The sequence below is a fragment of the Atta cephalotes genome, assembly GCF_000143395.1.
Source record: "Atta cephalotes unplaced genomic scaffold scaffold00032, whole genome shotgun sequence".
Lineage (NCBI taxonomy): Eukaryota > Metazoa > Arthropoda > Insecta > Hymenoptera > Formicidae > Atta > Atta cephalotes.
In genome coordinates this window covers 666,883-683,601 of record NW_012130096.1, presented here as the reverse complement: position 1 = coordinate 683,601, position 16,719 = coordinate 666,883, and the positions used below count along the sequence as shown (strand labels likewise).

At 38.3% G+C, this 16,719-nt stretch overlaps 1 protein-coding gene across 1 annotated transcript; it reads left to right on the top strand.

Annotated features, from left to right (window-relative positions):
• Window positions 1-4,227: 4,227 nt before the first annotated feature.
• LOC105621063 (serine/arginine repetitive matrix protein 2) lies at window positions 4,228-15,501 on the top strand. The gene is given in 13 exon segments (XM_012202534.1): window positions 4,228-4,281; window positions 4,283-4,357; window positions 4,554-4,625; window positions 4,705-5,121; window positions 5,370-5,600; window positions 6,085-6,597; window positions 7,724-7,980; window positions 8,306-13,832; window positions 13,932-14,385; window positions 14,613-14,710; window positions 14,811-14,939; window positions 15,045-15,163; window positions 15,483-15,501. Coding segments are annotated over 13 exon segments (7,965 nt in total).
• The last annotated feature ends 1,218 nt before the right edge of the window (window positions 15,502-16,719 follow it).

Genomic DNA, 16,719 nt, shown 5'->3' with positions numbered 1-16,719 from the left:
GACGGCGAGAGAAGATGGCGCCCTCCTTCGGTTAACAAAAAGCCGAAAACACAATGGGCGCATTTAAGTCGATAAAGCGGCTAGGTCTGTTCGCCGAGCTATTAAACATGATTAGTTGGATCCACAGATAAGAACCAATCATGCTCATTCACTCGGCAAGCATGCCTAGCTTTATCGTCTTGAACTCGCTCAGTGACTACGTTCAGTAAACTTAACAGTTGAATGAGCGCTCGCTGTTATTGTATTCTTCCAGATCTAATTGGATAATCTTAAAGAATACAATGGGTGAGATCCACTTTACGCTGCAAACGCTTTGAAGCATTCTTTGATTGGTCAATTCGTAAAATTCTTTTTTCTAATTGGTTAACGAAGTATTTGCAGCGTTAAGTGAATCACATTCAATAGATATATTCGTATTTTATAGCTATAGACTTTAGGGTTGCCGTACACAAAATTCTGCAACAGTGGCCTAGTTTCCACTGAGGGTTTAATCCGAATTAGAATAGCTACGTTCAGCAAAGAAAGTAGCTTTGCAATTGTTGTAAAATTCTCTAATATAATTGGTTTATACATTTAGATTCAATGAGGAACTAAGGATAAAACCAATTATATTAAAGAAATTTACAACAGTTGCAAAATTGTTTTTTCTGCTGAATGTAGCCAATGGACCAACTAATTACAATCGAGTATTCCCTTATTACAGTCGAATGACAGGGGAATGCTCAACTGTAATTGGTTAGTACTTACATTCTGATTAAACCCTCGATGTTAACTAGAATTCCTAGATTACTAGAGTCTAGCCTTTTCTCTTGTGATTGGCGTGCTCATTGGCAATGCCATCGATATCAATCAGAGAACACTTACATTCATATCACTAATTGAAAGCAAACTCGGACTCGCACGTCATTTTTCAGGGCATGATCAAGGGCTCGATTGTGTATTTTGAAATAAGGTGAAAATTACAAAAGTGAGCAATGATTACTAGATATTGACCAATTAAATTATGAACATTCTAGATGAATTTGTTCACTTGTAACTTTCACCTCATTTCAAGATACACAATCGACTTCCAATCTCTGATATCTAAGGACTCTAGTATGCCGTAATCTGTAAAAATTGACGAATCAGTATGGCGTCGCGGAAGGAAGAATTTGCGAAAGGAGACAAATGACGAATTACAGCGATTATCGTATACCTATCACAACAGGTTTATTTTAATTCGATGTACAATGGTTTCTAACTAAGATAAGTATATATTAATACGATATAAGCTAATATCATTTTTCTTTCAGTGATACATTTACAAGGAGAGTATGTTACTAATGGCTTTCTCCTTATTGCTTCTCTATTATTGGCGGACTTGCGCAATGCGTCTATGCGTCGCTTGTTTGGAATCGATGCAATATTGCGATTGACTGAATTGACTGGACGTATTGTGTTAGTGGCGCACTTGCATTTGGACAAGCGGTTGCCATCACAATCATCTTTGAGTATTCTCTTCTTCTCGTCGAATGAGAGTGGAATACTGTGATTAGTTCAATACTGAGATTAGTCAATTCTTACATTACGGCATACGGTTACGGCTAATATAAACGCTTCTTTACGGAGCGGATCCGTGAGCGCTCGCTACTATTGGATGATCTAGAAGAATACACGGCTGCGTTCATTCACTAAGCGCTCAGCAATTGTAATACCGAATGCATTTGCTGCGTTCAGTAGAAAAAGTATCTTTGCAACTATTGTAAAATTCTTGAATACAGGGTACGGTCAACGCGATGCTACAAAAGTTTTTTTTTATTGATTAGTTTGTAAAATTCTTTCTTCTAATTGCTCCATCAAACGTTTCAAAGCATTTGTAGTAAAACTTTGACCACAGCTTTTATAACAGTTGCAAATCTGTTTTTTCTGCTGAACGTAGTCGCATTGATGTATTCTTTTAAATCATTCAACCAGCATTTTTTTAGATCTGGAAGAATATATCAATAGCAGCGAGCTGATTCGCTTCGCAACAATTAGTCCGGATCTACAATAGATGATTTAAGCCTTAAGCCGTAAGAAATTGATCAATTAGAATATATCCACATAAACTTGAATAGCCGCATAAACGTATGCATAAAGAAAATTATCCAATTTCGCATTTCTTTTATAAAAATGCACGTGATTGGATAATTTTCATTTGTGTGAATATATCCTTAAATTTGCTGGATTATGATCCATAATAGATCCATAAAAAATAATCAATCGCTTTATGAGTAGGCTGCATTCCAAAAGAAGGTATTGTAACTTGTTAAAGAGTTAGTAGAGAGGCCGGAATCAAATTATGCATTGAAGATTGAGATTGAAGATTAAAGATTGAAATTTCACCAATGAGGAGAAAGAATTCTGGCTCTTTTTGTTCTGATTGGTCAAATTTTCAATTTTCAATCTCACTTTTCAATGCATAGTCTGATTCCGGCCTTACAGGGAGAGAGGCAAATTGCATCAGGCTCAAATTCACAACAGGAAAAGAGTCACGTGATTAGTTTTCTCCAATCTCTTCCATGCCTATGGAGCTTTGATGCCTATATCCAATCAGAGAAGACAGGTGACGTCTTGCAATTTGCCTCTTTCTCTCTGTGAGGCTTTTTATCTTTTAAGTCCTGATATACAATTTTACTTTAATTATTTTTTAAAGTATGCATAATTTAGATATTATTTATAATTTATGTATATATATATATATATATATAATATATAATATGTTATTTTAAATAAGCCTAATTTTTTAGACTACCGAGAAAGTCCGACAACCATATCGGCATGCAATTATCATTTCTGAAATTAATTCATTTATATGAATGCATAATAGTTCAATATCTTAACATTCAGACCATAGTAGCGCTTCGAATTTGAAGTAATGTATTTAATATAAACGGTCTTGTTTCCAATCTTATTGTATAATATATGTATATTTAGATATGTATAATGCAGTCTAGCGTAGGAATTGAAAACAGACTATTGGTCTGTTCGTTTTGCTCGCATTCTTCGCATTCTCTTTTTTCAACGCCCAAATATACATCTATCTTATTTTAAATTCGACAATTTTTAGGGATTTCAAACAACGCGAACAGACCAGTTGTTATTGTAATTTAAGTGAACAAATTTATGAAAATATTTATAAATTTATTGATCAACATCTAGTGAATTTGTTCATTTTTATAATTTTCATCTCTTTTCAAATCGCTTGTTCAAATTCAAATCGTATGACAGTGCGGTCACTTCCGATCAGTCGGGTACTACGCTCGACATTTCTTGTACTTTCGCCTCGTCTCAAATGCAAGGCCGGAAGTGACGTCACAATGTTATATCCATACACACCACCACAGCAAGCACGGCGTCCGCGATCCAATATGTCCGCAGTCTCACGATAGAACGCGTTACTTTTCGGTATATTGCCGCAGGAGAAAGTCAGAGGAGATAATTCCGGCGCGAACGGCTCAAGGCCGTTCCGTCCGTACGAGAATCGTGGGATCGGTGTCGCATGCCCGCGATTCGTCGGCGTGCGACACGATTACAGAAGGAATCAGGAGCAACACCGAGAGTAAGAGAACGAGAGGGACGAAGTGAGAAAGAGAGAAAGAGAGAGAGAGAGAGAGTGAGTAAGAACGAAGCGGGACGGAAATCGAGAAGCGTCAACTCTGGTCAATTCGCATCAATGCGGTCCTAGACACGTTCTCGCGAGCTCGTTTCCACGGCAATCGAGAATTACTGGGTGCGACCGCGACGCGGGATCAGCAACGGCTTTCGTGAACCATCGTCGACGACGCCGAGAGCGCGCGCGGAATCGTGGGATCGTCCACCGCGACGCCGTCATCCACCTGCAGCTCATCAGGGTAACCGAGTCGACGACGTTTCCCAGATGTCGATCATCGTTGTGTGGGACGATTTAGTCACGATTTGAGATTCCGGAGCGGGCGCACCGCGCAGCATCGAGTAATCTTCATTTAGATTATTCTGTTTAGGGTATCGCACGGGAGTAGCTCGCAAATGCAAAATAAATTTGTATATTGCTTCCATTATTACAATGAGGAACCGAGCGATATTTTCGATGGAATTTAGATGGAAACTGAATGATTTGTTTATTAGTTTGTTGAAAATGGCTAGTACAGTGGATATTAATTGACATGAATTCTTGGTTACAGATCTATGAGAAGAATTCAGGGGGTATGAATTGTAGTGATAGTCAAGATGTCAAGCGACAGCGATAATACTTGTTTGATACGTCATCATAATCACAAACGCAAAAAAAATTGTCATTAGCGACAGTGATAGCAGTGATGAATCTGTTATTGTACAAATTCGAAGAAAGAAGAAACTTGTACGTTTGGAAGTGTTTTAATTATTATAGTATCTTTAAATATTGATTAAATTAAATGTTCAATTCTAACTGTATAATATTTATGGAATCTATTAAATCTCATTTGCAGCCTATTCAATTTTATTTATTGTCTTATTTCTAAACGAACATATTGTTTGTTAATTTACATTAATTTGCATTTATATTATTGTTTTAGAGAGTCGTAAGCGAAGGAGAAAGCAGCAGCGATAGTGATGTACCTAAGCCTGTGATTAAACGACAAAACCATGTATTATGATTTATATTTTTTTAAAGAAATGTTTAGCCAAATTTATTGATGATATCTTCATTAATATCATTTGTTGCAGAGAGTCATTAGTGATGAATCTAATAGTAGCGAGGAAAGCAGATCCACGCATATTACAGACAGTAGTACATCCGAATGGGAAAGTGATTGGACTAGTTCAGATGAATCAAGTGGCAATACTTATAAATGTACTGCCAAGCGTAAAGTTTTATGTAAAAGTAAAAATGAGAATGCCAATAAACCTGGTTCCTCTTCATTAACTAATGTCAACGCTAACTCTGATAGCAGTGATGATCAGTCGGAAAAATGTCCTATATGTCTGCTACCATTTAGAAAACAGCAAATTGGTATTCCATCTGAATGCGACCATTGCTTCTGTTTAGAATGTTTATTGGAATGGAGTAAAAACATCAACACTTGTCCAGTGGATCGCATATCCTTCACTACAATTGTTGTTAGAAGTCATTTTGATGGCAAGGTAATTTTTTTTATAAATTTGTCATTCAATACTGTATGATTTAAAAAAATTAACACAAATAACCAAACTACAAAAAATAACCTATTGGAAAAAAATGTGTATATATATATATATATATATATATATATATATATATATAATAGAGAGGAGGAGAGAGAGAGAGAGTGTGTGTGTGTGTGTGTGTGTGTGTGTGTGAATGAATTAAAAAAATTATATCGCAATTTAATGTGTTTTTTTATTTTCCTTAGATCGTAAATCATTTACCAGTAGAAGCTGTGCCGCGTATTGAGAATCAACCACCAGATGATCCAACTTTTTGTGAAATATGTCATCAAAGTGATAGAGAAGATCGAATGTTACTTTGTGACAATTGCGATCGTGGCTATCATATGGAATGTTTAACACCCCCAATAACTACAGTTCCCATTGAAGAATGGTATTGTCCGGGGTGTACCGAAAGCAGTTCGACTAGACGATCGGTAACAACTTATTTATACTTAAAATATATCTAAAGATGAGTTATGTATTATAACAATATATTATTTATGGATTACAATTTATTAATTGACAATTTTTTTCATATAAAATGTTTTTTTAAATAAATAAACATTAATTTCAGATTTGATGTAATTTTTTTTAAATGTAATTTTTTTATGTAATTTATTTCCATAATATACTTGAGATTTTTAAATTAAAAATATATATAGTAGTTTTAAAAAATTGCAACTTAAATTACAAGCTATAAAAACAAATTTAAATTATCTAATATAATTTATTTTAAAAAATTTTAATTTTTTTATATAATATTTTCACACATGAATTAATTGAATTTATATATGAAATGTTCTTTGATGTATAAAAAGATTATTTTTTTGACTTTTATAAAAACCAGGTGTGAACGTAAGAATACATAATAAAAATAAGAATATAAAAACTAATTCCTTCTTTTATTTATCTTTGCAGTATTTGTCGAGTTTTGTGCCAACTCTTATAACAACGGGGAGAAATACTAGTCGTTTCTTTCATGAATTAGGAACGAACTTAAATATATTCCGTAATATACTTCCTCATGTCAATGATCGTATGTATCTACCTACCAGACGCGTTTCCAGAGTCAATTCTAGGCGCAATCGTAATCGAACAAATGAACAATGTATTGATCCAAATCAGCCGTCAACTTCGTCCGGCCTTGATTCGATTGGTGATAATAGCCGAAGTCGCTCTCCAAATACAAGCCTAGAAGGTAACGCTTCTTCCACGCGTTTGAATACAAAATCTAAGACTAAAATGTCGAAAAGAAAAAAGAAAAAACTCGCCAAGAATTCGAAGAAGAAAACCAGCAATAATTTATTTCGAGAAGTGCGAATTAAAGAACTCAACAATGATGGCGAAGAGGAAGAAATAGTGACGTATGTCAAAATTGCATCATCCACATCAAGGAGGAAGTGTAAGAAAAGTACAAAAAAAACCGGCAAGGTATAACGCTAATTTCTCCTCAAATGTAGCATAATATCTTAACACGTAACATTGCTCATCGCATTGCCAGATGCGTATATAACATTTTCTGAATCTTTTTCATGTTTCGCGATAATGTGAATGTATATTCTGTTTGCATTCTCTTTATTGATTAATAAGTAAAAATTTTTGTATAATTCCCGTATTTTATGCTGTGTTTTAAAATATATGTATATGTATAACTTAATTCTTATAAAATTGAATTGTACGGTCTGGTAATGCCAGGGTGTCTCATTAAGTGTTCATCATCTTGGTCTTCCGATCCAGACTATCCGATCACTGCTGTATTCCCCAATCATATTTATGCTACCTTCGTAACACAATTAAATTGAATTAGACTTTTCGATTGTAACTCATTGTTCTTAATTTATATAAATAAAATGATTTTCTCACACTAGATGCACTTGGTTTTTTTTCTTAATTTTGCAAATGACTTTATCATATTCATATGCTAAATCTTAGAAACTTCCTTTATCATATTTATATGCTAAATCTTAGAAACCGTTTAACTTTAAGATTAAAGTCATATGTGTAATTTATTTTCTTAATGTGATTTTTCTATTTGTAATATATTTTTATATAATTCGTGAAAAGTATAAGATATATTAATATAAGTTAATAAAATAATACAGTTTTGTAACTAAATACATTGAAAATATTTAAATCATGTATAAGAAGATTATCCTAAGAGCATTGCCATCAACAACGATACATCTATTTAGAATAATCTCAAGAATAATATAAACCAAATATTAAAGAACAATGAATTTACAAATTAATTTAATAGATTTATTTTAATGAGATTTTTAATTGTCTTGCTTTCAAAATAATTTTAATTTACTATACTAATTAAACTTGTGTATATTTTCTAAAATATTACACCCTAGTCAATAAAATCTATTAACTGCTTATTTTACTAATTTACTTCTGTCTTCTTATCTTAAAGATAAATTTGAAAATTTTTAAAGAGCATTTTTTTCACAACGCCTTTTCCTCATTTTACGTTTTATTTTCATCTAATTTTTGTTATTAAATGTACACATTGTCTATCGTATTTTTTTTTATCTTTATAAAAGCACATATGTAGTTATTATTTCTCCAGAGGAGAAAATACAAGCGACGTGCGCGCATTGAAGCATCCGTGCTGAGTACACGAACGGTAAAAAGAAGATTGGCGACTATACTCGGTGTGAAGAAATCGAAGATGCCTCAGCTTGTACCTGTCATGAAAAATAACATCTCTGTACCTGAGAAAAGCATTCTCATAAATGCCAGACATAGCGCTGGTATATCTCAAGTCAGTCTCTTTGGAAATGATCTGGGATTAGGTTACAGTCCACCTGGGTGAGCAATTGATCCTATTCATTCTTATTTATTCATTCTTATTTTTAATTGGTTCCCCATCTTCCTACAAGTCTGTACAATTTTTTTCTTGAACGCAGATAAATATGCAGTATGTTTCATTTTATTAATGCTGGATTGCACACTTTTTATTTTAGGCAAAATGCATGAGATATTGCTCTATGTGTATATATTATTCTATAATATTTAATCCTCCATTGTTCAGATGATTTTGGTTTAAAAAAGTTAGAAATATAATAAAAATAAAATTATAAGAAAATAATATTTTGTGAAATATTTTAATAAAAAAAATAATTTTATTCCCTAGTTCGGACTATGACGATGAAGATTCTATTGGAATTGGAAGTGGTCCTATGATAAACGTACGACAACGACGAACAGCAATGCCGTCGATCAGACGCCGCGCCATTTTAAAAACTATAGTTGATCCAGTCAATGAAGTAGATAATACTGGCATAACAGATCTACTGAGCAGTATAATGAGCAATCAGGAGCTATGGCATTCGACCAAGAAGAAGGCGGATATGGTCTTGAAGGCTGACGGCACGTTGTTTGTGAAGAATCTTGAAAAAGAAAACAAACATAGTATCAATAACAATGAGAGTCCGAAGAAAGAGAAGCAGGATGAAGAGGAAGTCACGCAACATGAGGAAGCAATCCTGAAAAAGGTGGATACACCATTGGATCTGTCTAATATTAATTCTAGTGATATTACGCAGGCGCCAATGTACAACAATCCCTGTGGCGGAGGTGGTGGTAGTGGTGGTGGTAATAGAGGCAACTTCCGGGGTGGTTATGGTCGTGATAACGGTCGACATGGTGGCCACGGAGGGCAGACCTACGGCGGTGGTCGGGATTCATTACCACCAAGCGGTGGTGGCAGGCATAATTACAGCGGCGGGACCGGCGGCGGTGGTCCGCGGGACAACTTTGGGAATCGCGACTTTGGTCCGCCGCCGTTCTACAATCCAAATTTTGAGCACTGTGGCGGACCACCCATGTTTGGTGCCCACGCGCTGCCGCCGCCGTTCCGCAACCGCAATCCTCAGCATTTCCGCAACGAACGGATGCGTTTTCCGCCGCCACCCAGCGAACGACCGTTTAATTATACGGACAGCAGTGGCGGCTTCGATCAGAGGCTGCCGTTTCCGCACGTAACGGATCGATTCCCCAGGCCTCCTCGACTACCCCCGTTAGGCATACCGCCTCCTGGTGCTCCGTCCGTTGCACCACCAAACGCACCGGAAACAATAAATATGCAGCAGCCGATACACATGCACAACAGTCTACCTTCGGTCAATCTGTCGGAAGATATGACGCGAAATTATCAGCTACCATCTGAGCAGAATGATCGCATTGTGATGCCGGATCCCACGACCGGGTCACCCGTAATTGCGTCACCCGTAGCTGCATCACCTGCTGCGCGACAAGATAATGATGACTGCGATATTTATTGCGACATCGAACCACTAGCCAAGTCTGATTGCGATACACAGGAAGAGCTTCACAATAATAGCTCGATGATTTTGTTGCCACCGCCAGAACCGCCATCTGGTTTGCTGAATTTTGAAGAAAACTCCAGAAGCGACAAGGACGACAGTGAGCAGGAATTGGTGATTGACGATAGCCATAAGGAGGAAATGCCAAGAGATCTGCCGATAAGCGGCGACAAATATGATCCGTTTGCAGCCGACAGCGACAGCAATGATGATGTAGCTACTCCGTTGAAAACGTTGGAAAAGGCAGATATGTTGCGGAACAGCATAGACAGTTGTAATATACCTATGCCAAGTGCGCCGCCGTTAGTCTCTGCGACTTATCCTCCGTTGCCAATTGCCGCGACGACGATTCAAAGTAGAGAACATACACAGGAACCTATTCGGTTGACTGCGTACGATGATGATGATGATAATGACTCACAGTCGGACTGCCCGAATTTTTCCATCTACTCGTCGCAAACTATGGATGTGGCTAGGCATACAGAACAAGAATTATCACAGCAGCTGGGATCATTACAACCGCCGCCGTTACCGCCCAGCATTCCCGATGATGATGATATTATTGTGGGAGACATTCAAGCCTGCGATTTGCCGGATTTGCCACCTGAGCCGGCCGATCCTTATCTCGAAGCGCTACAGAAAGAGCGTCAAACCTTGAGTAAGATACCGCCGAAGAAGATCTCGCATGACTCGCATCGTGGTAAAATTACCTTCAAAATCGGTAACAAAATTAGGCTTAATAATCGGCTGAGTGGCCTGCAATTGGATGATAATTCGCAGAACAGTGTTCTTCAGAAAAAAACTATGATGGCGTCATCGAGAGACAAACAGCAACAAGAGCAAGATAGCAATAAAGATGTCAGTTCATCAAAATCAGAGATTGAATCCACAGTCGTACAATCGTCGATAGCATTGGACCAGTTTATTAAAATAGGACCACAAATTGCTGAAGAAGAAGAAGAAGAAGAGGAAAAAGAAGAAGAAATGGAGTTGGAGCCTGTTTCAGAGAGCCCTAAAAAGAAAGAGTCATTTAAACTTGATAGTCAACGCGGAAGCAAAGAATCCCGTTCCGAGAACTCATCGGATGAAGAAGCTATGTCGGTGGATGAGAAATCGAAACATGTCGATACTTCATCCAATAAAAAGGAAGAAGAAGACAATGAACAAGAAGTGCAATCGGCGGCGGCAAATATCATACCCCAAGAGACCATAGTGGTCACGGAAAGCGCAATGTCATCGCCCACTCTTGACATAGCTCGGTTATCACCAAGAAAATTGGACAGCAGTGAGCTGAGTATTGAATGCAGCTCGGAAGACTTGGAAGGTGGTGACACAATAAACAAAACCATATTATCTCGTTCAAATACCGAGATACAAGGTGAGATGACTGCAGACGACTCGCAAGAGCGAGAATCAAGCAGTGATGACGAATGTTCATCGAGCAGCCATAAACTTGCCAAAGCGAATGATAATAAGGATGACAAGGATGGTGATAAAGCGTCGAGCGACAATGAGGATCCAAATTTGTCGGATCAACGGAACGAAAAGGGAAGTTTTTCGACGGTGGATGATGAAGTAGAGCAATTCCCGATCGAGAAGGATAAGATAAACGAGCCACCTGTACCTGCCACTTTCGATAACAATTGGGATTCGGATGGCGCTTATACACCTTGCAAAGATGAATTGCCTTTGAGGGATGAGAATACGCTGGTGGAGCGATGTATGCCGTTTGAAGCCGGCTTGGAGCCTATCACACCGACAAAAGATAAAACAAATGACGATCTGGATGACTGCAGATCATTGACTGGTTATGCTGAGCTGGGCACTGAGGCTATCTCCGAAACTGACGACGCGATAAATTTCGAGGAGGAATTGATCGCCTTGGCGTTACGTAAAGAGAGAGAAAAAGAGATGGAGGATGGCGAGATATTAGACGAGAGTAAACTGGATACGAAGGAGCGTGAAAAATTCAGAGAAGATAAAGAAGATGGTAAAAAGAAGAGAAAAAAAGATAAAAAGGAAAAGAACAAGGAGAGCACGGAGAAAAACAAGGAGAACATTTCATCAGATAATCTAGTCTCTTGGAAAAAACTTTCAAAAAATACAAAGGACAGGCCATACCGCGACAAGGATAAACGGTCTAAGTCTAAGTCGAAAGAAAGGGAAAGAGAAAAGGATAAGTCTTCTAAGAAAAAGACAAAGGAAATTAGTAAGAAGAAGGAGAAGAGAAAAGAGTTACCGCGATATGATGTAAGAAAGATCGTGGCTGAAAAACCATCACGACCGAGAAAAGATGAGTATGGCAGGGACATCAGGGAGAAGTCACGAAGCAGATCGAGAAGTCGTTCGTCGAATAGAATTCAGTTAAGCTCAAAGGATCGACGAAGTCAATCGTATTTGAAGGGACGATCAAAGAGTAGATCCCGTCTCCGATTGTCCTGGTCGAGAGATCGTGGCCAATCGTATTCCAAATCGTGCCGTTCCAATTCGCGCAAAAGATCGTCTTCTCATATCAGACGCAAGTCGCGAAGGCGATCTCTATCGAGACGGTACTCCATCTCACGTAGAAGATCGCGTTCGCTGTCTCGCAAGCGGCGATCGCTGTCGCCTAGACGACGTAGGCGATCACTGTCGAAATCGCGCGATAAGCGGAAGGAGAAAACGAAGAAGTACAAGTCGCGTAGTCGCTCCAGGAACCGTAAGAGATCGCGCAGCAAGTCACCGAAGAGGACGTCCAAGGCACGCGAGAAGAAGCACAGCAAGAGGAAGGCGCACAGTCGGTCGCGGTCGAAGGCCAGGTCAATCTCGCGAGAGCGGGATCGTAACAGGAACTGGGAACAGCTGAATGAGAAGAGCGTGGAGCAAGAGCAGCAGTTTCCACGTGAGCGCGAAGAACGCGAGCGTTCATGGAGCGCGCAGTGGACGCCATCCTGGTCGCGTTCGAGATCGAAGACACCACCGCATATCCAGCAGGAGCCAATTGGGGCGCGAAATTGGTCACCACCATCCGTACTGGATAACGTGTCACCAAAGAATCTGACTGTCATATTAACGAACAAGGAGGCGATAAAGAAGAAGAAGAAGGAACGGCGGAAAGAGAGTCGGAAGTCCAAGGAGGCGGAGAAACGGCGAAAGAATAAACGCAACAGGACTCCGCCGCCGTCAAAAGAAGTATTTGCTAGCGGCGACAATATACTGGTTAGCGTATGCTTCAACAAAGACAACGAGACGAATCCGTTGTCTTTACCGTTGGAATTACCAACCACTATTCCATTGTCACCTCCAATAAAACGTCGTCGAAGAGAATCCGTTCAGACAGAGACCACGCCTTCCACGAAGCGATCGAAGAAAGATAAGACAAAAGATAAGCGATCGAAGTCACCGAAGGCGAAGAAAGATAAGAAGAAGAAATCCAAGGCGGCAGAGATTGCAGCGACGAAGAAACCCGTGGCCGTGATCGATCTGGATCAATCGCCTTTCCGCGAACAAACGCCATCACCTCGCGACGTTATAGTACTGAGCGACGATGATGACAAACAGGTACAGGAAACGCTCACTGCATCGCCGGAACAATGCCCGCCATCGCAGACATCGCCACCGCGTGAGCAGTTTGTCTCACAAGGTCCTAAGACACCGCCGGAGCCGCAGATCAAATTCTCCATAAATAAGCAGCCCAGCAATCTTAGACCGTCCTTGATAAATCCGCTGTTGGAAGAGGAAGAAGAAGAGGAAGAAGAGGAAGAAGAAGAGGAGATGATGGATGAGCGGGCCGAAGAGGAGTTAGAGATGCGAGCGCAGGAGGAATTGGAACTACGTCTCAAAATCGGTCCCAACACACCTCCCGAGCCACCAACATCTCCGCCAACTTCTCCGGACGCTTACGATCCTTTTGATCCAACTAAATCTCGTTCACCAACGCCGGATGCCAGCCAAGAAGCAACACCAAACGATGAGCATGACCGAGCACAGCGCAACTCGCCCAGAAAGCACGACGGAGCTGCGGATACTCCGTTGCCGTTGGATGAGCCCAGTCAACAGCAAGAACAACCCCCTCAGGAGAAGCCGATAGAGAAGCCAAAGATAATATCGATAGTAACTATCAAGAGACCATCACCTCAGAGAGATGTCTCCGCGTCTCCAGTGCCGGAAAGCCAGACTGACGTAGCCCAATCATGCAGCAGTAGTCCGCCCAAGACTCAACAGAATCCGCAAAATGTGCAATCGACTGTCAATCCGTTTAGTACTATCAATCCCGTCTTAGCGACGGTAGCGGCTGCAGTACAGAGAAGCTTCAATGCTAGCAACACGTCTAATCCCGCACAAAGAACTCTGCAGGTATTTGTTTTTATTTTATTTAAATGTTAATTTTAATCAATTCATTCTAAGTATTACGAATTGCTAAATCAAATCATTTGATACTTGGTTTTCTTGCAGCCTAATCGCATCTCACCGAGCAATCAGATAAAGCAACGCACAAACGATAGACCGCAGCTTCCTAATGTATTTGCAAATTCTGCGAAGTCATCCACTTTGCCGCGATCTTCCAAATCCACTCAGAATAAAAACAGTTCGACGGTAGGGCAAAACGGTAATGATGCGACCATAGATATGACGAATGACAATATCATCGACATGTCGTCCCCTTATTCACCGGGATCGACCCTGAGTGATAGCCTGTTCGATCCACCTAGTCCTGTCAATTTTAATAACTCACCCGTTGCAAATGCACCACCACCTGCCGCTGTTAAAACCAGCGGCACACCGAAGATCAACAAGAATGCGGAGAAGAAAGATCCGTTTGATGCATTATTCGGTGGAATACTGCCTCCAATTAAGACTGCAACCAAAAACAGAATTAAAAAGGTTACTAAGGAAAAGGCGAAGAAGTGTACGTACTTTAATTTTCGTTTTTTTTTTAATTGAAACGGTACAGAAAGATCTGAATCTTATTTGTAGTAATTATTATATATGAACAATATAACAGATGCTGTAAGATTAGTGATAAAGTTTCATCTTTTTTAACATTAGCGAATAAATATATTAATAGTATATAATATAATAACAGTAATTAATATTAATATTTCAGTAAACTTATGTAAATGATATATTTTATAGCTACCAATCCTAAGGTTGGCGTACGCATGGACGAAAATCAGCTTCAAATTCTGGACGATCTTCCTAGCTCTGCCGTAGAAATGCAAGTTAAAGATAAGGTATGTTAACGACGTTCAATGTAATTTGCAAAATTACATTGAATATGTAATAAAATGAATATGTAATAAAATGCAAAATTTTTTATCTGTATTGTTGCAGTTTCTTAAAAAACTAAACCGACAAGAGAGAGTCGTGGAAGAAGTGAAATTGGTTCTCAAACCCCATTATACCAAAAAACACATCACAAAAGAGGAATACAAAGATATCATGCGCAAAGCAGTACCTAAGGTAAATATTATTTAGATTTTTTAATAATTAAAAATAATATTGAATAAACATAATCCAAGAAATAAGAATACACATAATAAAAATATCCTACAATCTCAATTACAGATATGCCATAATAAGACAGGTGAAATTAATCCTAAAAAGATAGCCCATCTAATAGAAGCGTACGTAAAGAAGTGTCGAAATAACAAGAAGAAGACTTCTGGTAAATTAACGAAACCTACGTAAGTGCAATTTGAATACAATCGCATTATACAGCTTTTATATTAATAAAATGAAGTTTAGGTCGTGCTTAATCATGCACGCACGCACGCACACACGCATACAAGTGAAATTAATAACTATATTTACACGCATCCTTAATCGAGTTTAATAACATCCATAGTTATGAAACTGACTAATTATAAAATACAGTCGTTCCATTCTTCCGAGGAATTGCTGTGATTGGCTAATTTCATAACTACGGATGTTATGAATAAGCGTGCCGTGTAAATATAATCAATATTTCTCTCATCTTTTCATGCAATGTAATGAAATTTACAGGAAAACTCTATGGAGTTGATTACGTGTTGGCAATCCTAGCGCATTAGAAAGTTCTTCAACGTTAGGCCTTTCCTTAGACCACGCGTAAAACACATTCTCTCTTCTGGATGGTAAGTGAATTAGAAATATGCATATACATATGTATTTATATGCATATATCTATACTATGTATATGCATGTATCTATGCATACACATCTATCGATGAGCGAAATATGTATTGTGTGTACATACTTAATTCATTAATTGTATAAGCGTAATATTTTTATTTATCTAATTGTTTAAATACGAAAGAATAAGAGTTCGTGATTATTACTATTATTCACAAATATTAATGTATAGATACGATCGCACGTATTCGCGAAGGCACTCGATGATGTACGGCCTCTGTCCGAATATACAGCTGTACATTGCGATGCCTTTTAAAATTCGGTTCGGATCACGATCAACGATCCTCCGCTAAATTAACTAGGAAATATTATTGTACGATAAGATTATAATTTAGAATGTGTGATTGCGTAATTCAAAAAAGTGAAATGAATAACGAAAGAACGCTCAAGTAATTTGAATCGCTATTTATGAAAGAGGAAACGGATGACCAGGTGTATTTTCCCAATAACTTGCGATGTAAAAAAATTAATAGATCCTTAAATCAAGATAGATTCTTAAACCTTTATATAAGCGAAAAATGGCCTGCTGAGAGCTTTTACCAACGAGTATGTTTCCGAAAATACACGATATGTGCGACACCTTGTTTCACTTTATTCATATTATGTAAACAGAAGATAAAACAGCACACAAGTAAAACACATTTCTAATCAGCGACTTCAAATGTAGATAAATCATGTATAAAAATGCCGGATGTTGTCTCTGTATGTAAATTCGATATAAGTTGCGTTTTACTATGCTTATATGATTCCGTACGCCCGATATGTAAAAGAGACGTCAATTTTTAACAGCCCGTTTTCTGCTTTTCAGAAAAAAAAACTGTCTTATAGACTGTAACCCGTATTCATGTCTCGCCTTTAGCAGTAAACGCGGCTCGTGTGTCATAGTTCATATGATACGCCTCCGTTATTTACATGTACATACATACATATATGATCGTATTATACACATACACACACGCACACACGCGCGCGCGCGCGCGCGCACACACACACACACACACACACACACACACACACACACATACATACATATATATATTACTTATATATATATATATATATATATATA